Source organism: Alosa alosa, chromosome 17, assembly GCF_017589495.1.
Source record: "Alosa alosa isolate M-15738 ecotype Scorff River chromosome 17, AALO_Geno_1.1, whole genome shotgun sequence".
Classification (NCBI taxonomy): Eukaryota; Metazoa; Chordata; class Actinopteri; order Clupeiformes; family Clupeidae; genus Alosa; species Alosa alosa.
The window spans coordinates 22,617,550-22,639,592 of NC_063205.1; the positions used below are offsets into that span (position 1 = coordinate 22,617,550).

Sequence of the window (22,043 nt, forward strand, 5' to 3'; positions counted from 1 at the left end):
TACACACACAAACACTGAGGTATTATTATAAACATTAACATCCACCACAATACCACCCTTCAAAAACCTGGGTACACAATACAATTGCTCTCTCCCCATCTCATTCACATTCACTCAGACACACTCACTCACATTCACACTCACACTTTACAGCAAATTTGTCAGTGTTAATACTTTTCTTTTTAGCATCCCCACAATACCACCCTGCAAACAGCTAGGTACACAATACAATTCAGGCCTCCCCCCGTCTCCCACACACATACACTTTTACAGCTGATTCACAAGTGTTAATACTTACCTTTTAGCATCCCCACAATACCACAGCTAGGTACACAATACAACAGCCCCCAACACACACACACTTTACAGCTGATTTGTCAGTGTTAATACTTTCCCTTTTAGCTCAGTCTTCTCAATGCTCAACAGGACCTGTTGAATGAAACGGAATGTGTTGGTCATGCACTTAGGATAATTTAAGTGGAGTGCATAGGTCAGGCCAAACAGAAGGCACATGGCATTTGGAATGTCCAGATTGTCCATCACAAGAGTCCCCTCCAAGACGATTCCTACAGAAGATGGAGTCAGAGGATGTGGTGCAACATCTTCCTCAGTGAAGCAGAGGATTCCTATTCCAATGTGTCTGTATACGTCCTCGTCATCAGTGACCTAAACATAACACACACACACACACACACATATATATTTATTTAGAAATACAACACATTGTTATTACTTTTAAAAACCCGAACAAGTACAAATTACATCATAATTGGGCATTGTGCATTGGCATTACCAAATACATATTCAGACTGGAAATACAAAAAGGTCCAGGTTGAAAATTGTGACCAGCCACCCTTGTGGTCATGTTGGGCTTATAGGTACAAAGGAAAATCACAGCACACAGTAACATATTTGAGTACTGACTTGAGATTATAAAGTGAAATGAAACCTAGATTACATAAGGAATGGCATGCTGATTTCACATTTTATATTATAATATAAATTGTAATTTCGTGTCCCATTAGGATGAACCACAAATGTCTTACCTAAAGCAAATCTTCATGGCATTATTGGCCTTAGTTGTATATCTAACAACTGAAGAATTATACTTCAGTGATACTACTTACAAAGCAAGTCTTGAAGAAATCAGCTGAGTTGTCATCAAAGAGTATTGGAAGCCCTCTCAGGACAAGGCATCTGATGTCAGCAGTGTCCGATGTCTGGATTGCAGTGAAAGCAGAGACAACACAGTAACATTAGAGACAGCTGTCATTCAAGACATCCATACACCAAAATCAGTAGTATCACTTCAGCTTACAAACCTTTGTTTGACGCAACAGACCATCCAGAAGTTGTCCCTTTAGACCTCTCTTTGACCTGATGATTTCAACCAGTTTAGGGCAAAGACGATCCAGAGACTCATAGAATTCCTGTTTCAGGTTTTTCCCTACCACTCTGCTGAATTCCTGGGAGACCTGAAACACACAGAAATAAATCATGTTTATCAAGACACTGTGAACAATCATTTATGTAGTTCACTTGACACTTGGGCTGTCCCATCTACTCTGTTTTTTGTCATGTACACATAAAAGGAATTGGGGTGATGAAATGATGGAGGGGGATGTACCTGTGTGTGTGTGTGTCTGGGGGGGGGTATTGTATATGTGTGTGTGTGTGGGGGTAATGTATACCAAAAGCTACAGTAACATTATGTTAACTTCACATGGCCGCATTATATTAGGCTTTTACAGACATCAACAGAGACAATCAAACCTTACCTGATTTTCAACAAAGAGTGCCGGCCAACGCTGTATCATCTGGCTTACAGGAGGCTTGTCCATCACAACCTCCTTTCTTCTAAGAGACAACGTGAAGTCCATCTTCTGATTGATGAAGACTGCATCTGGGTTCTTCTTTTTCATCTCATCCACCAGTAGTTGTCGGGCCTTTTCAAGGCTCGTGGCATCATGTCCGTCTGGAAAATTGGGTAGGAAATTGACTTCCCCTTTTTTCGGTTTCTTGATGCTCTTGTTTGGTGGCTCCCCACCAACAGAGTGTCTTACACGTTTACCAGAATTCAACTTGACATCTTCGTGTCCCAGGGCCCTCATTTTTGACCTGTAGTTACCCATCTTATCCTTCCTAGGCTCTGTATCCACCCATCGAAACCAGTTGGCGTGCCGTTTCTTGAAGACAGGGATGAGCTGCAATTAATGCCTTCGCTACTGCTCTAAGGTCCTTTTTTTGGGGGTATGCTTTGAACCTTGCATATAGGGTTTCAGCTATCTTGTGGAGAATGTCATGTTTCAACTCTTTTGAAACGGTCAAGTATGTTCCATCCTTGAGGTAGCTTAAATTCCCTTGTCGGAGTCTAAATTCTACATCTACAGAGAACTTGGGGAGGGAAAACTCATCAGGCCATGGCTTTCTCATCTGCTGTGATGACGTGGACAGCAGCACTGTATCGGCTGTACTTACACTATCATCCAAATTTTTTACATGCGATCTCCACCAATTCAAGCACAGGAATTATCTTCACAGTTGGTTTTTCTGGGAGTTCAGACACATCAGTGAGGTTGCAAAGTTCATTATCAAATTCTGGGTCTCTAAACTGTAAAGTGAAATTGTACTGAAGTGAGAGTGTGATTTTCAGACAGGTGATCAAATCGTCCACTGAACTGGGCCTTGAAGCCAGCATGAGTTTCCTGATGTCCCCGTCGCAGAGGATAACACGCATAGTCATTGTTTGGGAGGCCATCTGTGGAGAAAATAACATTCAGCAATGAATAAAATGTCTCGGTGTCACCATTTGTCTCCCCTGTACATTATAAGATGAAAGAGGGAAATGATCATTCAGGTCTGTAAGCTGAAGCACACAAAAAGACGGAACATCTGCACTGCAAAGCTCATATGACCGAAGGTGTTCAGTGTACCATGCCGTCATGATTTTGCATACAAACATTATTTCTGTGTTCACAGCAATAACATGAGTGATTAGATTAAATTCAGGAAGACATGAACATGATCCTGCTGAAAGTACCATCTCTGCTTTGTAGTCAATTCCATCAATACAGACAGAGGATGCAACAAGAACTGCAGCTGTATTGGGGAGTTTTTGACCAAGCGCTCTCTGAACGTTCTCTGGTAAATCAGCAACCTGTACAGATGTAACTTTAGCCATCTCCACCTGTGGCCTGTAAAAGGAACTGCAGTCTAACTGGTAGCTGACAGCTTTCTGGTGTCTCACAGCAAGCATCATTGGTACATTCTTAAAGTTCTGAGCATCCCGAATAACCTTTTTGAAGAACTTATGTTTTCCTTCAAATCGCATTGTCCACACTTCACAAAGTGGACCATACAGCTTAATAAGCTGAGGGTAATGCTCTAGGAAGTGATGTTTGGGTCGTAGCCTAAATTTTGTGAATGTGCTCTGCAGAAGTTCTCTGTGCTCAGCTACCTTCAATTCAAGGATGTACAATGACTCGGTGGTATGTCTTTGGGCAACAACCAGTGCAAAAATGTCCTTAAGGAGCATGAGTATTTCCCAAGTGTTTATCGCCCTCAGGAATGTAATGGCCAATGAGAAGAGGAAGGAGTCGAATTAGGCACCAATTCTCATGGCCATTACCTCCTATTGTTTCCTTGGTGGAGAAGCCCTTACCAATCTGTTGTGGCCGATCAGTTTTGTCTGTGAATGAGTATGGAAAAGATCGGATAGCCGCATTCAGTACATCTAGAGTGAAGTACTTCTTTGCCACCAAGTCTGCAATGCAAAGAGACATCTCTATGGGAACTATGCCCTCGAACACATCATGTAGAAGGTCAGGAAGATAACCACCTATAACATGGAAATACTCCAATTTTGCAGTGAGTGGACATGCTCTTTTCACACCTGTATTTTTCCACAATGTTGGATCATGCAAAGACTCTTGTACCTGCACGTTATGTGTATCTTTATCTCTGATTTGAAATGCACCAGAGCTGCACCTGTTGGAGTTGAGTGTCAGTCCTGGATGCCATACAGAATCTGCAGAATTTTTCCACTGAGAAGCTCTCAAAAAGCCTGCAAGAGAGTGTGCACCCAAGTTATCTGCAGACACAAACAACACAGTTCCTTTGACACATGCACCAAGGTGCTCAATGTAAACACCTTGTTGCTCAAGAGAGACTAAATCACAAATGAGTGGGTACAGTACTTTGTCATAGCCATACTCTTTAACTGTTGTTGTATTGCACAAAAGTGCCAGCTGAATTGAATTAAGTGTCGATCTGTATTTTTTGCTGGTATGTTCGTAATGGTCCAGTATATCGCACACATCTTATGCTTCCCCCTTGATGTCCCTAATGAATTAGCAACCTCAAAATCATCTATATACAGGGTCAGGGCAATTGTAAACTCATTACTACACAGAAGGTCATTTCCTCTGAAGCACCTGCCATCTCTACAAGTATTGTACTCATCTGGGACATGAGCTGGCTTTGACATAGCCTTCTGTAAAATGTCTTGCCTACCAAGCAATTTTTGAAGCATTTGCAGGAGAGGAACATAAGCAACTGTTTTGCTGCCTTTCTCCACTACATATTCAATAGGCATTACCACTGGAAATTCACGCAACACATAGGATGCTCTTCTTTTTATGGTCGCAAGACATCCATCTTTGTCACAGCAGGTAGTGACAATGTTGCTTTCTGTCACAGCCTCAACCACTTCTTTTACAACTGACTCATCAATGTCAGGATAATAATTCTGGAGAACAGTTTTCACTGTTTTGTATATAAGTGGATGGGACAACTGAACTAACAGACAGAGTTGCTGAATGACTTCCTGGACAGACTTTTCTGGTATGTGCAGCACTGTTTGCATTTTTAAAAACAGAGCTGCCAAGTTATGCTCCAAATGTTCTGCTAAATTTTCAGATTCTGCGTCATATGTGTCTTCAGTGACGTCCTCCAAGCTATCTGTATCAACCATAACATTATGGGAAATATCATTGTCTGTGCTTTCGTGTTCTAAACCAGCACCAGCTATTAATTCTGATTTAAACATCCTCCAGTTATGATTTCTGTGCTGCTTACTTTTATGTGCATTGAAAGTTGAGTACACACTGCTCTCAAAATCACAGCCTTTAAACGGACACTGGACCTTTTGGTGATCTCGAAGATGTCTGCTACGAAGATGGGTGAAATATTCCGTTTCTTGGCAAGATTCAAGGAAATCGCAAAGCTGACAACGTAACTTAATTGGGAAAGCTGGGGCAGATTGCTGCGACTGACCTGCCAAATGAAATCGCGACATGTGAGTCCTAAGCGTGCCAAAGGACCTAAACGTGCACAGACACTCCTCGTAAGGACAAGGAAACGGTTCGCTTCTAGTACAGCTACCATGCTTCAGCCTGTAATGCTTTAATATTTGTCCTCTCTTCTCACAATTAAATGCGCAATATTTGCATTTCCAATTCATGTTCCTTTCTTTATTTTAATGTTGCTGCATAATAATTTAGCATGTCGTCAGGAAGACGGAACGTTATTACATATTAGCTAACGTAGATTACGTTAGCATTCTCACAAAGGCCTATGTAATAGCTAGTGTAAAATGGCGAATGCTAACTTATTTACAGTTATTGGCTAAACTGCTACTTAGCGGAGGCTATCTAATAGCAAACTTATGTTGGTAATCGGATAACAAGATAAGAAACAAAAGGGGGTAAATACCTTGGCTTTTTTTCTGTCTTGCTCCTATTATAAACAGTCTGTGTCTTGCTCTCTTGTGTCATGAACCGTCCGTGAATTCTATCTCTGTCGTCTGTGGGATGAGCGGGAAATCCCCAAGTTTAGGAGTGGAAAAAAGTGCATTTTGGCGGAATCCAATCAAATCTTCTTTCCTGGGCCACCTGTTGCTCAGAAAGTTGATACAACTGAAAGATCCCAGTTGATTCTACAAATTCATGAAAACCATTCTCCACACTCAAAATTGGCGTGTAATATGTGGGATATTCTGAGATTTGTGTGCAATATACAACTTTTTATAGGTTCAAACAAAATGTGGGATTACAGTGTGCATAATGAAAAAGCTTTGTATGTCCCCTTTCTTCTTCTTGGGTGGCATAGCTGATCTACAAACCACAAAAAGGGGCAAACATGTACATGCTGAAGGGCAAAGGGAATATCACCCCACCCTAAATCTACGCCCATGGACTGTACATAATATTTGAAGTATTATGCACTTAAACTATAGTACATGGAAATATTAAAGGTGTCTGTTCATATGCAATTGAACTGGTGTGTGCTGTGTGCCTCCCTCTTCACTCTGAGTAGGAAGGCACAGTTTAAAGGCAATAGCATACTCCTCGGTGCACATTTGCGCGTGTCGAAGACATGCATCATTTTTCACATGAATGACGCAAAGGTCAGGCCAGTGGCTTAAAGAGCCGTTTTATGCTTGTAGTCGAATTGACGGCGTACCCCCTTTGTGTCCCCACGTAGCTCGTCGTGCACCTCCAAAAATGTGATCACCGTAGCTATCCTGCATCAAAACACAGTACCTCCATCTGCCCGAGGCAAGCTCTGTGCCACTCACTACAGCCAGGCCTCTCATAGGCTATGAGATATTTCATCCATACTCAAGCTTAATTCTAATTAAAATGTGATTGATAACTGTAAGGCTGATGATACACGGGGCAAATTGTTGGGCAATGTTGCCAGCAACGGGCATGCAGGTGAGACACAGGACAACTAACGAGGGCAACAGCAACGACCCCAAACCACTGCTAGTTAGCTAAATCCCATTCAATCTCAATGGAGCAATGTTAGCTTACAGTTTACTGGGGGGGGGGGGGATTATGTCTTCTTAACAACCTCAGCATAAAAATAGATGTTAGTTTAATTTTAAGCAAATGATGAGGTAATGTGCCCAGTTTGGGTTTCAACATAAACAATTAGTACAGAATAAATTGAAACAAGTTCTATTAAGCACCCCTGTTACAGATAATGTACATGTTAGCACAACCAGACCCTTACAAAAAATAACTATATTACTTCAAGTGTCAAACTGCAGTTTTATGAGTATCAAAGCAGTTTTGGAGGAAATATTTGCAGTTCTTATGCAGGAAATGCAGTATTTTGGACATGAAAATACTACTGTAGGCTATAATCTTTATTTATTATTTTTTGTAAGGGAATATGGACAGCAAGCATCAAAAGCAAGCAGCCCAAACCCTAGGGCATTTATAGCTGTGAAGGTGATTCACACACGATTATCGCCCTTTATGGCATCCTTTATGGAGCATTGAGGTGTCAGATGCGACTGTAAAAAGAAAATGGTTACATTTAGGCCCTCAGAGTTCAGGTAGCAGGGCCCCCTCAGCAGGATTTTGCCGAGGCCCCATGGAGGTCTGAACAGCTGGTTATGAACAACTGGAACACTGAGCACAGGCTATTATGGTCATTGCTACATTAACATTGTTACATTGTTACATTGTTAAATTGTTACATTGTTACATTCTGCATCATTGAAACACCAAACATATTCTTAAACAGACAGTTCACCCCCTTCTGCATGGCAATATACAGTACCCTCCAGAATTATTAGTACCTTTGGTGGACCGTTTTTATTCCCAAAGGCCTTGGGAATCTAATTAAGGTGCATGGTATTACCAACAACATGAAAAACCTGAACATTTTCAAAGGAAATCTGTCAATCTCTGCCAAAATACTAAACGTTGGTCATGATTGGATCATTCATCAGGTCAATGAACAACAACAAACCTCCAGATCAAAATAAATATGGTTTACTGAACGCAAAATCAAGCTTCGGTCATTGCCATCTCAGTCCCCTGATTTAAACTCCACAGAAAAACAAAGAGTCAAAGAGAATGCACAAGTGTGGACCTAGAAATCTGAAAGATCTGGGGAGATTGTGTAAAGACAGTCTTAAATCTCTTGCTTTGTATTCTCCAACTCTATGGGGTGTCATAGGTAAATATTACAGGAGGTATAATATTCGCTTTGGCTAAAAAAGCGTCAGCCAAATGTAAGGTAATGTAATAATAAGCAGGGGTGCCAATAATTGTGAGCAACGTGTTTTTGTTAAAAATATTTCTTTCTTTATGATATTTTCCTTTTTCTCAAAACAAATGTGCTTCCCTTCAAGGTTGGATTTTCCCTATTTGTTTTCATTGTGAGATTACAATAAATCACCAACAGATAATTTTTTATACCAGATTTTAGTCAACTTTAGCATGAGGTGCCAATAATTCTGGAGGGTACTGTAAACAGTATGGGACAAGCCCACTGATAACACATTATGTTTCTCATTATTTCTCAATGGGCCTTAGAACAAGTATCTGTGGATTTCCTGCACACCTGTGAGAGTTCTGCTGCCTCGTGGAGTGCCAAGTAAGGACACTTCAGCTATGGCAGTGATGTGACAGGCAGACATGGCCAGTGGAACGCATCACGGAAAAAGTGTCAAGTTTCTGTAAATATTTCTCAGTGATGACGACATTCCACTGCAGCAGGTTTCCATTGTACATTAGAGAAATTAAGCTGACATCAGGTCAACTTTTAACTACTAGAGAGAGAGAGAAAACATTGGTGTACAGTATTTAATTTGATTTTAAAATTCTGGGTTTTATTTTGAAAAAAATAAAAATGTAAATGTCACTTGAACCTTGATGCTTATACCCATAATCTAGTTCAGATGTGTTTTTTTTGTTTGGTCATATAAACAGGTGATTTCAATATCTAGTCTTCAGATTAGTGTAAAACTTGAGTTTGTTAGTAGTATCTCTAGTATTCTTTCTAGGTGTGGACCTAGAAATCTGAAAGATCTGGGGAGATTGTGTAAAGACAGTCTTAAATCTCTTGCTTTGTATTCTCCAACTCTATGGGGTGTCATAGGTAAATATTACAGGAGGTATAATATTCGCTTTGGCTAAAAAAGCGTCAGCCAAATGTAAGGTAATGTAATAATAAGCAGGGGTGCCAATAATTGTGAGCAACGTGTTTTTGTTAAAAATATTTCTTTCTTTATGATATTTTCCTTTTTCTCAAAACAAATGTGCTTCCCTTCAAGGTTGGATTTTCCCTATTTGTTTTCATTGTGAGATTACAATAAATCACCAACAGATAATTTTTTATACCAGATTTTAGTCAACTTTAGCATGAGGTGCCAATAATTCTGGAGGGTACTGTAAACAGTATGGGACAAGCCCACTGATAACACATTATGTTTCTCATTATTTCTCAATGGGCCTTAGAACAAGTATCTGTGGATTTCCTGCACACCTGTGAGAGTTCTGCTGCCTCGTGGAGTGCCAAGTAAGGACACTTCAGCTATGGCAGTGATGTGACAGGCAGACATGGCCAGTGGAACGCATCACGGAAAAAGTGTCAAGTTTCTGTAAATATTTCTCAGTGATGACGACATTCCACTGCAGCAGGTTTCCATTGTACATTAGAGAAATGAAGCTGACATCAGGTCAACTTTTAACTACTAGAGAGAGAGAGAGAAAACATTGGTGTATTTAATTTGATTTTAAAATTCTGGGTTTTATTTTGAAAAAAATAAAAATGTAAATGTCACTTGAACCTTGATGCTTATACCCATAATCTAGTTCAGATGTGTTTTTTTTTGTTTGGTCATATAAACAGGTGATTTCAATATCTAGTCTTCAGATTAGTGTAAAACTTGAGTTTGTTAGTAGTATCTCTAGTATTCTTTAGTATCAGCTTAATAGTCCGGCAGTCATGGGGTCAGACCTGGTTTTGTCGGTTAAAGTTTTTTTTTTTGCAGAATCTTGTAGACTAGGGGTATCTCTAAGATTTAGGAGGGTGCCCAGTGATATCCCTTGAGCAATTTCATATATTAACCCTTTCTTGTTCAATGTGCTGAATATAAGGCGAGACTCTTCAGGTGAATAAGGTAAAAAAATGAACTAGCAGATATCAATATGAAACTTCCCCAGTTGATAACTTACATTAATATGAAAAAAAAAATGTTTTACAAGTTTTCTGTAATTTAATGTTATATGAAAAAAAAAAACAATGTGCCAAAATTAAGAAAAACAAAATAGGAAATACCTCTAATTTCAAGGTGAGTAGGCCTACTCATATCAAATGCAAATCAACTCAAATAAAATTGACTAAAATGCAGTGTTCTGTGATAGTTATTCAGACAATACTTCATGTGTTCAAATTTGGACAATTTAACCCTTTTCTATACCAAGTAATGCATTTCTGTACTTCAGATAACGCCAGCAATAGTCCGGGAGTCATGGGGTCAGACCTGGTTTTGTCAATTATTTATTTATTTATTTTTGCTAAAACTTGTTGACTTGGGGTGGCTCTTTAATATTTAGGAGTGTGCCCAGTGAAATCCCTTGGGCAATTTCATATATTAACCCTTAAAGCCCTATGTGCCGAAATCATGAAAAAAATAGGAAATACCTCTAATTTCAAGGTTACACATATCAAAAGCAAATCAACTCAAATAGAATGTACTAAAAACAGTTTGCCGTGTGATCGTTTTCAGACAATACTTCATGCAAATTGGGAAAATATAACCCTTTTCTATTTCAAATAATTGAATTCATAATTTCAGATATCTCCTGTAATAATTCTGAATATGTACACGTTTCCTCTAGTATTAGTTTTGATCAGTTCTGGCTCATTTGTTCTTGAACATCCTACAGTACCTTAAAACATGCACAGAACATTGTGCAAGGCACAGAAGTACAGTAGTACAGAGCTTAAGTACATGAGCTAAAAGAGCTGTGCAGTAAGTAAACCTCCCTCCCAACACGTGCTAGTGAGAGATGCTAGCACCTAAATGAGTTTCCTCTCCCACTCTGAGAATGAAATCTGCACTTCAGAAGCACTTACATACACCAACCTTTCCAGTCGTATACCTAAATTTAGAGGGGTTTGTTGATATATTATTCCTAGCCTGATTTATGACATTTTATTCCCTTTTTTTAACGCTATTGTCAGTATTTTCTGATTTACTGAATAACTAAAAGAGATATCCATAATTCCCTGTGTCAAAGACTTTTCATCTAATATGTCAACACAATGAAAAAGTAATTTTGAACCTGGCTTTATCCAATGTTCACATTTAGCTTTTTTTAATATGCAAATTAGCACATATTTAATTAGATCATGCCTAATTTGCATATTTAAACATTCAATTACAGAAAACTTGTATTTTTTTTCCATATTAATGTAAGTAATGAACTGGGGAAGTTTCATAGTGATATCTGCTAGTTAATTTTTTAACCTATTCACCTGTAGTGCCTCGCCTTATTTTCAACACATTGAACAAGAAAGGCTTAATATCGAGAATTGCTCAAGGGATATCACCGGGCACCCTCACTAATCTTATTGAGTTACCCCTTGGCAACAAGAAACAGCAAAAAAAAAAAACTTTAACCCACAAAACCAGGTTCACCTAAATTATGGCATTTGGCTGCCGGACTATAAATACAGATGTAAATTGGAAGTATTTGGTGCCAAATTTTAACACTATGCTGATACACTTTTAAAACTAATGTGTTGTCCCTATCTGGGCAAGTTGTGTTTTCAACACATGTTGTGTAACAAATATAAAAAGGAAACAACACAAACTGTGTCGTCCCTATCTGGACACAGAGATTTCAACACATATTCGTTTTATGGGTATAATTAGAATAATGGTATAAATCAAACAGATTTGTTTAGAAATTATGTGAGCTATGGGAATGCGTTTCATTTTCCCAACTACTTCTGGCAATTTCTGGTAATTCTGGTTTTCCCACTTGTCTAGTGAGAATGCAACAATTTCCCCCTTTGATACTCCTTTTGTTTTGATTGATGCCTGATGAACACAATGAATTGCCTTTGTGTATGAAACATGGTATGTAAATAAAATAGCCTCGTAATATAAATGCATGTACACATGTGAAATTCACATCTGTCTACTTAACTGAAGTGCAAATTAAAAACTCCCGAGACAGTTATTTTATGCTATTTCAAGTACGAAAAACCAGGTAATGTTTGTAACATTTTTGTATTAGTTGTTTGGTCAAATTAATGATGGATTGTGGTAGATTCTGAAACGCGGTTACATTGGATTTATCCTCCTCCTTTGCCTTCTCTTTTCACACACACACAGACACACACACACACACACACACACATAACACACACACAGAGACACACACACAGAGGACCACCCACATATCCAACTACACATGTGTATGCACACCTAACTGCAGATCCCACGCATGCACGCACACACAAGCACACACACAAACACACACACACAACTGTCTGACTTACATGTCAACACTACTCTTTCAAAACAACACGGACACTTGTTTTTTTATGACCAAGTCATTAATTTAATATAAATCATATTTACAAAACTGTGCAGTGAAGGATTTTTTTTTCCCAAAGCAAAAGTAGAAAAGAAGTTAACAGTGAAGTAGAAATAGTTTTTTTTTCTCCCCCACCCATTTTTGCATAGATGAAAAAACAAAACAAAACAAAACCCCTCTATTTACATGTAGGCATTAGGGGTGCCCTATAGCGGCTATACAGGATATGAACACAGAGATTAGCAGTCTCAGCAGTTTCTATTTCATACAAGAGAGATTTGGGTGTGTCACTACGCCCACTTGTTTACTGTGTCAGTGTGTGCGTGTGTGCGTGTGTGTGTGTGTGTGTGTGAGTGTGTGAGAGAGAGAGAGAGAGAGAGAGAAAGAGTCTGTGTGTGTAAACCGTGTGTGTTCCTGAAGCTCAATGGTTCTAAAGCAAGATATGTGTAAGAGTGGTTTTTAATCTGTATGTATAGTATGCATGCATGCATGTAGCGTTTCTGTGTGTGTGTGTGTGTGTGTGTGTGTGTGTGTGTGTGTGCGCGCGTGTGTGTGTGTTAACCAGTCTCCTGTGTATTTCTTGTTTACTAACCTAAAATCAGTGAACACATGATACATCCCAAGGAAAATTCTTGATAAATAAAGCAAATATATTATGGTTGTTTGTTATGCATTATTCATGACTAACAATTAAATAAAAACATAAATATCCATTTAAATTCTTTTAAGGTGGAACAAAAAGATGCCTTGGTATGAAAGATCTTATCATAATAGAGACAATGAGTGTGTGCACACAATTACACACACACACACACACACACACACACACACATACATACACACACACACACACACAGTATCAGTGAGTATCAGGACTTCCTGAGTTGATATTATGATATGATATGATATGATATTATTTGCTCCAAAACCCTAACTGATCCAACCAGAGTGTCAGCAATCATGGTGGGCAGTTTTATGAGTTTTTTTTAAGCAATGTTTTCAATTATCCAGTGTTCTAAATACTCTATACACGCTGCCTTAACATCCATTTTGTCACACATTTATGTGAGTGTGTGTGTGTGTGTGTGTGTGTGTGGGTGCGTGTGTTTGTGTATGGGTGCGTATTGTGTGTGTGTGTGTGTGTGGGTGTGTGTGTGTGTGTGTGTGTGTGTGTGTGTGTGTGTTACTTTGCGTATTGTGCGTAGAAGGCCACTTTGACGCGCTCTATCTGATGGCACAGTTTGATGGCTGGACCCAGTTTAAGGTCCATACACTCCTGGACAGTAGGCAGGGTCAGCAGTAACAGAGCCTGGCCATCAATGTCCTACGGACAGAGAGGAGAGAGAGAGAGAGAGAGACAGTGGGGAGGGGAGAGGGAGAGAGAGAGGGGAGGAGAGAGAGAGAAAGAGAGGGACAGAGAGAGAGAGGGGGGGGGGAGAGGAGAGAGAGAGAGAGAGAAGGGGGGGTAGAGAGAGAGAGAAGGGGGGGATAGAGGGGAGGTGAGAGGGAGAGGGAGAGAGAGAGAGAGAGGGACAGAGAAGGGGAAAAAGAATAAGATATAAATAATTAGACAGATATCACGACTGGTTGTGGTGAGAGTGTGTGTGTGTGTTTGTGTGTATGTGTGTGTGTGTGTGTGTGTGTGTGTGTGTGTGTGTGTGTGTGTGTGTGAGTCTCAGGGATGGAATTTACCACTCGCCACCCTCCAAATGTGGCTGAATTTGTGTACTGGCGGGTGAATTTGGTCAACTTACTAGCCACTGTGGCGGGTAAATAAATAGATCTAGCTAAATAGATCTAGCATACCACAAATATACAGTCAGATGCGATTGAATTTTCACAGGCATTGACGGTTAAAAATATGAGAATGTGTATAGGTTGCCTATAAGGGTAAATCACGCTGATTTGAGTCATTTCCTGTGTATTAGCCGCATTGTGTATAAGCCGCAGGACAGTGTTGTATTCAAGTTAAATGAAACAAAACCATATTAATATCACATTAACTGCCCCCGTGTATTAACCTCATAGCTGAAGAAATTTTGCGAAATCAATGTATAAGCCGCGGCTAACAGTTGGGTACTAACTAGTGAGCCGCTAGCCACAGCGCTTCACTTTCTGCAACTGTCGCTATGCTTTCATGTGCCACTGCTACGCTTATTTTAGGATGACATAAACATAAATCTAGCGAGATCTGTGGATCTGTGCTGTATCTTCACAGGCTAATATTCTCACACGAATAGTTCTCTTTTGAAATGGAGGGAGACGGACACACTTCTCCACACCCATTCGTCGTGGTGGAAAATCTCACAAACTCCTCACTCAACACATTACAAGCCATCAGGATAAACAGCCAACCTTACCGAACATAATTGTGTAAAGCATTCTCCTGTACAATTAGATGTTTCAGAGTAATCCGGTTCTGAAATTGTAGCAAATTTCTACACGATCTGCAACTTTGGGCTTTTGTTCAATATATGACTTCATAAAAGGCCAAATACAAAATAAATGTTAAAAATATCGCCTAGATAACTGTAAATATTAAAATCAGAGGATATACAGCCCATGGCTAGGAGTTTGTCAATGTTTGTCAATGTAGCCTTAATGATTTAATTTCATAAAATGCTAAGCATGCATGTTTTTAAGTTTCTTAAACCTGTTCATTCGTACTCGTCGCTCGACTTATCGTGACTAAATTCAAGATGGTCGCGAACGGTAAACTTCCTGAAGGTACTGTCTGTATAAATCGTCTTATAAATAAACTACCAGTGCTTTTTCAACGTTCTTAATGTCTCGTTTTAAATGTCAAGGCCCTCGGAAGTCTACCAATGAAGTATGGAGCTACTTTGAGCCTCGTAAATGGTGTAAAACAGTGATTTATTTGCATTGCTAGGTCGATGCCCGAGGCACCCCCATCGAAAAACTGTTGGTAGCATCGGCTAACTAGCGCTAGATTTCTAAGTGCAGGGGACAAGCCGAGATGAGCTATGAGACATACGTTCACACTCGGTATCATGTTTCAACACACTTTAAGTCAATATCACACCGGAATTCTCCTTTAAAGGAGCCACACCACTTTTACACCAAGACACTATGGCATATATAATCGCAATAATGTTGATAACCGTGACAAGACACTATGGCAAATAACCGCAATAATGCCGATAACCGTGAACATTTAGGTAACTATAATCATGATATCACATTTTTATACCGTATCTTTAGTGACTGGTACAAAAGTTGAGTGGCTGGTAGATCTTTTGAAATCCACCAGCCAGTGGCAGGTGGAAAAATATTTAATTTCCATCCCTGGTGTGTGTGTGTGTGTGTGTGTGCATACCTGCTCCTGAAAGATTTTGGAGAGGGCTGCGCAGTCGGTGGACTTAATGAAGTCAACTACGTCTGACACACTCCACTCCAGCGGGTTGGTCTCAAGAACCAAACACTCCTCCTCCTCACACACACCCACCTGCAGGGAGAGAGAAAGAGAGAGAGAGAGAGAGAGAGAGAATTGAATTTTCAAAAACTCTTTATTACAATCTTAAAAATACATCAAGATCAACTTGACACTATACTCAAAAAGTAAAAGTTAGGAAAGTTAAATAAAGTAATGTGCAATCTGTAGCTTATCATTCTCAACAATACACATCACGCTATTGTAGCACCATTTTTCCTCAAAAACATCAAGAATCTTCATAGATTTATAAAAATGAAAATCAATCAACATACGACACCTTACAAGAATAGAAAACACCATTAGGATATCAACATCTACATCCTGCTCAACTTTCCTTTTTACTGACTAACATATATAAGCCATCTTTGCTTGCCCAAGCAGAAAGTTTAGGAGCTGACACTTGAAGCGATGCTTTTGTACATATTTAAAACCAAAAATGAAAATCTCCGAAGAGAAACTTTCATCAAACTTAAAGAAAAGTGCCATCAAAACAGCAAAAAGAGGTCTGAGCCTCTGGCAGTGCATAAAGGCATGGAATACAGTCTCCCTTACAGAACAAAAAGGGCACCCCTGATCAACCATTGGATTTAAAACAGAAATAAAAGCATTCACTGCTATTGCACCATGCAGAATACGCCATTGTAGATCGCCAGCTTTTTTAGTTAATGGTGACTTGTACAACGCACGCCATTGTGGTTTGACATCATTTTCAACCTGCAACACTTCGCGCCAGGGTGTATCCACCCTCTTGTCCAGAGACCTTTTATTTAGGGAGAGAACACACAGTTTGTACAATGATTTACTAGTTGCAGCTGTAGGACCCAGGAAAACTAAACTATCTGGGAGTAAGAAGCAACCAGTGCAACCTGTTAAATCTGGAAGTAGAGTAAGTCTGGGAAAGGGGTCATGGCAGTCAGGACTACACTCCCCCCCAAAATAATCTCCAAGCAATTGCATCTCCTCCCCAGTTAGGAGAGACCGCCATTTCCCAAGTAGCTGATCAACTATCCTAATGGACTTCACACCTAAGTGCTGAGCTAAAGTATGGCTATTACTGATATCAGGACCAGCAAACTCTACTAGATCCCCAAGGGTTGTAACTCCAGAGCTGATAAGCTTAGAAGTAGGTACCAGGGACAAGTCCTGACTCACATCAAGAACCGAACCATGAATCAGAGGCTCCTTTAACAACCAGAATAATGAGCTTGTCTGTCGTGGGCGTTGAATTATAAACAGAGACCAGACTTTGAACAGATTCTTATAAAATGCAGGAAGTAAATTAAAATTCATTCTATTTGGATTAAACCAGAACAAAGACCTATCTAAGCCCAACCCTTCAAAAAGTTGTAAAATACAACAGGCTGCAGCTTTCCAGCTTGAGTCCAGTGATCCTGTGAGAAGACGCTGTACAAACTGCAGACGGAAGGCAGCAGTTCGACTCTGTAGATGAATAAGTCCATGTCCACCATCCTCCTTAGGCAGATATAAAACACTCTGAGGTACCCAGTGTAGATTGTCCCAGAAAAAATCAACCAGGACTGACTGAATCTTCGGTAGCAGGTTTGAAGGAGGATCCACACAAGCCAGCCGATGCCAAAGAGAGGATGCAACCAGGTTGTTAATAATGAGAACACGCCCCTGTACGAAGTAATACTGAAAAGAAATTTCCATTTCTCTAGACGACCTTTAACTTTTTCAATTACCCCATCAAAATTCTTTTGAATAAAAGCATCATCACCTAAGAAAACACCCAGGTATTTAAAACCACCCTATTCCAAACTAAGCCATCAGGCAGACCAGGTTCGCCACTCACCCAACTCCCAACCAGCAAGGCTATGCTTTTTGACCAATTTACCTTTGCTGAAGAAACAACCTTAAATTCATTGCAAATTTTTAAAAGCGTGTCAAGATCTCTCTGGCCATTAACAAGGACAGCCACATCGTCAGCATAAGCTGACAATTTAAAAACATCATCACAGTTAGGGATTCTCACTCCAACAATCTCCTCCTCAACCTTACAAGGAAAGGTTCAATAGCCAGACTATACAGCATGCCCGACAAGGGACATCCTTGACGGACACCTCTGTATACCTTAAAAGGAGCGCACAAGTCACCATTAACCTTGAGAATACTTTCAATGTCACAATACAATGCTTTGATCATTCGAATAAAATTGGGGCTGAAACCAAAGGCTGACAAGGTATTCCACAAATAATTATGCTCAACCCTATCAAAAGCCTTTTCTTGGTCAATTGAAACCACACCAAAATCCAGATTGAAGTATTTGCCAATATAGAAGACATCTCTGATGAAGGAAACATTGTTGTGAATCAATCTGCCTGGCACACAGTAGGTCTGGTCAGGGTGGATTACCTGCTCCAAAACCTCCCCAAGTCTATTTGCTAAAACTTTAGACAGCAGTTTGTATTCAGAGCAGAGGACTGACACCGCCTCCAGGACCTTATATCTGTCAGGTCTCCCTTTTTTGGCAGTAAAGTGAGCACTGCTCTCACGGCAGCTCAGTGGCAGCACCCCTCTGGTGATGCTGTCTCTCAGAACAGCAAGCACATCTGTGCCCAACTCTGGCCAAAAGGACTTATAAAGTCTACTGGCAGGCCATCCACCCCAGGTGCTTTGCCACTCTCCATACTGTGGAGGGCTCTCTCCAGCTCCTCTAGGGTCAACACCCTTCCAAGGGCTGTGTTTGCCTCTTCAGATACCTTAGGTAGGTCACAAAGAAAAGCCTTGTCAGTCGCCTGATCTTGTGGATTTTCACTGTTATAAAGCTCCTTATAAAAATGTACTGCTCTATTAAGGTATTTCTGGAGAATTAGAAAGGATTCTCCCATCTTCAGACCTCAAAGCATGAATGAACTTCCTCTGTCCACTCTTTACCTCCAAGTTAAAAAGAATTTTGATGGTACATCCATCAGCTCCACACTCTGGAAGCGGGACCTGACCAGAGCTCCCTGTGCCCTCAAACCTAAAAAAAAAAAGTCAGCCAATGTTTTCTTTTTTGAGTTAAGAATTTCAGTGGGTGCCTGATCACCCGCTTGTTCTGCCAGATTTTGAAGTTCGATTATTTCCTCCTCTATTTTTTTTCATTGAGAGTGTTATGTTCCTTGTGACATTGGCTGTATACTCCTGGCAGAGTTGTTTTATTTGTACCTTGGCACAATCCCACCATTGCTGCAAAGACTTATAACAGGATTTCGTGGTTCTAAATTCCTTCCAGAAAAAAAAGAAGACTTCTCTAAAATGGCCATCAGCCAACAAATTGGTATTAAAGTGCCAGTAGGCACTTTTTGGTTTTACAAAATCTAGAAATAAAGAACAGAAAACCAAACTATGGTCAGAAAAGCCAACTGGAATTATTGAACATTTCCTGAATAGACTACGCTTGATGTTTGAAACCATAAAACCTGTCAAGTCTTGCAAGAGACAAACAATTATTATATGAGTGTGCCCAAGTATATTGCTTCTGTTCACCATGAAAGTTCCTCCAAATATCACTAAGATCATTGGACTTCATAATCTCTACAAGCCGCTTCACGAGAGGGCATGTGCGCCTCGACATGATTTCTGTCAAAATTTTGTGCAGTACAATTGAAATCTCCTCCAAGGATAAGAATATCCTCTGAACAGCAATTTTTATAACATTTCCAATAGTATTTAAAAACAGCATTCTATCTGTTGCCAGTGTAGGAGCATAAATGCAAATAAACACAAAAAACGATTTTCAAACTGGGCTCTGACCTTTAAAAGTCTTCCCTCTATAACTTCATCAACATCAAAAGTGATGGGAATAAAGGACTTAGAAAACAGAACTGCAACCCCACCACTAGTAGAAGTACCATGACTAAGTATGGACAGACCATCAAACTCCTGAGCCCAAGCAGCTGCATTAGACGATCACTGTGCGTTTCTTGCATAAAGAGAACATCAAACTTATTCTGTCTGATTGTTTCAAACACAGAGAGCCTCTTAAATTTTTCTCTTGCGCCATTTACATTTAAAGAAGCAACACGAAATTCACCCATCATTATAAAGAAAAAATAAAAAAAATAAATATAGACATATGCAATCAGCCATCCTAGGACACAAAGTGGAAATTGTTTTTTAACATTTGTCATCGTTGGCATTCAGTAGAACATTGAGTTTTGTGAGAATCTTTTTTTACGAAATCCTTCTTGATCAGTGATGCTACCATCACGCATAAATGCTCGTGATTTGTTCATAAACTGTTCAATGTCAGGAAAAAAATTCGTCTACCCGACATTCCTAGAATGTTTTGTGTCCTTAAGGAATTTCTTTATATCCTCCACTCTATAATTGCGAGTGCGATAGCCGCTTAGTCGCAAGCTGCAGGTTACACTACAGTCAGAAAGATCACTTTCACTCTCATTATCAGTCAATTCTATATGAGCGTCCCCCTTTATTCTGTATAATGCGCTTTCTTTTCCTTTTATTCGACGGTGCTTTAAACACATTATTGTCCTCCTCCAACACGGAGGTTTCCATGTCTTCCATAGCGACGGAAACCTCCCCCATTAATGGCATCATCATTGCTCCCCTGACAGTTCTGAGAATCAGTGATAGTCTCGCCCAAAAGTGCGGAAAGATCCTCCCCATCAGCCGATCTAACATCGTGGATTTTCCCCGCCCTTGGACTGAATTTAACGTTAAATCAGGAGTTTGGCTCTCCGCCCACTAGCAGAGGCAGCAGCCTCCTCCTCATTATTTGCACCAAAGTTAACATTAGGTTCGTTGTTGGTCTCTTTAGACGTTCCCTCTGCCACATCACCCCTAGATTCATTGCTATTTTCACTGTTTCCACTATTATTCGTGGTCATCCTTTTATCAGGACACGCTGCATACGAGATGCCCGATTGTCCACAACCAAAACATTTCATAACGCTAGTTGTTGCATAAATCGCATAATTAAAGTTATCCACAGTCACATTAATTGTCAAGTCCAATTCATCATTGTTATTCTTAAGGATCATGTACACGAAAACGCCTGAAGGACACGATATGTTTCAACAACGGAGATTTACTCATAATCGAATTTTTTAATTGTTGAGACCACTTTGCCATAGCCGACAGTGTTTGTCCTAGAATCTCATCAGAAATGAATGGGGGACATTAGACAAAATGACTTTCTTGGAAGGCGAGAAAGAGGGGCAACAGAGGTAAAAACGCCATCTATCACCACGCCATTCTCCGGCCAGCTGATTGGCAAACTCAATTGATTTTAAGAAAAGCACAATCGCGTTGTTCATGCGAGATGCTGATAATGATATTCTCATGACCAACAATTTCTCCGCAGCCAAACTACAATCCTCAACACTGGCTGCCGATGCTATTTTAACAGCATGACGCCGAAGTTAGTTGACCAAAAATCTCTGCCATGATTCCAGCACCAGACTGGAGGCAGTCGCTTTTAGGGGAAAACCCCCTGTTTATTGCCAGAAAACTAAACCAAGCAAAAAATCTTTAGTACTCCAGCAGAAAAGTAATAGATAGAAAGAAAGAAAATAGAAGTAAAGTGAGAAATAGAGATTTAAACAGAACACTCGCTCAAGGGTACAGCGACCGAAACACCGCCCACTCACCACTGACTCCGCCCACCACCAAACCATGCACAGAGAGCACAGAGAGAGAGAGAGAGAGAGGAGAGAGAGAGAAGAGAGAGGAGAAAGGGAGAGAGAGAGAGAGAGAGAGAGAGGAAGGGGAGAGAGAGAGAGAGGGAAGGACAGAGAGAAAGAGAAAGGGGAGAGATAAAGAGAGAGAGAGAGATGGTGAGAGAGAGAGAGAGAGAGGGGAGGGGAGAGAGAGGGAAGGACAGAGAAAAGAGGAAGGGGAGGGAGAGAGGGAAAAGATAGGAGTAGAGGGGGAGGGGAGGGCATTGATGTTGGAATTGGATTTAAGACTTTCAGAATAGAAGGTAAAAGGCGCTAGTATATTTGTGTGTGTGTGTGTATACCTTTGTGCATGTTTGTGTGTGTTTATGTGCTTGCATGAGTCTGTGTGAGTGTGTGTATGTGTGTGTGTGTGTGTAAGTGTGTAAGTGTGTGTGTGTGTGTGTGTGTGTGTGTGTGTGTAAGAGTGTGTGTGTGTATGTGTAATCTGTGTCTCACCTCCGTATGAGGCCGTTTGAGTGTGTGTGTGTGTGTGTGTGTGTGTAATCTGTATGTCTCACCTCTTTGTGAGGCTGTTTGAGTGTGTGTGTGTGT

The 22,043-nt window shown here is 40.2% G+C and overlaps 2 protein-coding genes and 1 long non-coding RNA gene across 6 annotated transcripts in view; all 3 read right to left on the reverse strand.

Moving 5' to 3' along the window:
* Positions 1–363: 363 nt before the first annotated feature.
* On the reverse strand, positions 364–2,124 carry LOC125310301. The gene is made up of 4 exons (XM_048267598.1): positions 1,779–2,124; positions 1,323–1,475; positions 1,128–1,220; positions 364–666 (listed from the first exon to the last, which is right to left on the reverse strand). Exons 1-4 carry the CDS (start codon positions 2,109–2,111, stop codon positions 364–366), a joined length of 882 nt encoding a protein of 293 aa, XP_048123555.1. The 5' UTR covers positions 2,112–2,124.
* A 391-nt stretch (positions 2,125–2,515) lies between these two features.
* LOC125310865 lies at positions 2,516–4,061 on the reverse strand. Its single transcript, XR_007196378.1, has 3 exons — positions 3,988–4,061; positions 3,662–3,763; positions 2,516–2,758 (listed from the first exon to the last, which is right to left on the reverse strand). It is a non-coding gene; the product is annotated as an uncharacterized LOC125310865 (long non-coding RNA).
* Positions 4,062–12,824: 8,763 nt separating this feature from the next.
* sfmbt2 (Scm like with four mbt domains 2) overlaps positions 12,825–22,043 on the reverse strand; it is a 56,932-nt gene continuing 47,713 nt past the window's right edge. For all 4 annotated transcript variants that reach the window (XM_048268205.1, XM_048268206.1, XM_048268204.1 and 1 more), the window contains 2 exons: positions 15,691–15,819; positions 12,825–13,677 (listed from right to left, as the gene is read on the reverse strand). In XM_048268205.1, coding sequence (XP_048124162.1) covers positions 13,537–13,677; positions 15,691–15,819 — 270 coding nt within the window. In that variant the 3' untranslated portion in view covers positions 12,825–13,536. The remainder of the gene's footprint in view (positions 13,678–15,690; positions 15,820–22,043) is intronic.

What these genes read in the sequence shown, in the direction of transcription:
- LOC125310301 (XM_048267598.1), bottom strand. Translation starts at nt 2,111, where the DNA reads ATGAGGGCCCTGGGACACGAAGATGTCAAGTTGAATTCTGGTAAACGT. An exon ending in CACTCTTTGTTGAAAATCAG is followed by an intron (nt 1,476 to 1,778) that starts GTAAGGTTTGAT and finishes TGTGTGTTTCAG; the next exon opens with GTCTCCCAGGAATTCAGCAG. An exon ending in GTCTGTTGCGTCAAACAAAG is followed by an intron (nt 1,221 to 1,322) that starts GTTTGTAAGCTG and finishes ACTGCAATCCAG; the next exon opens with ACATCGGACACTGCTGACAT.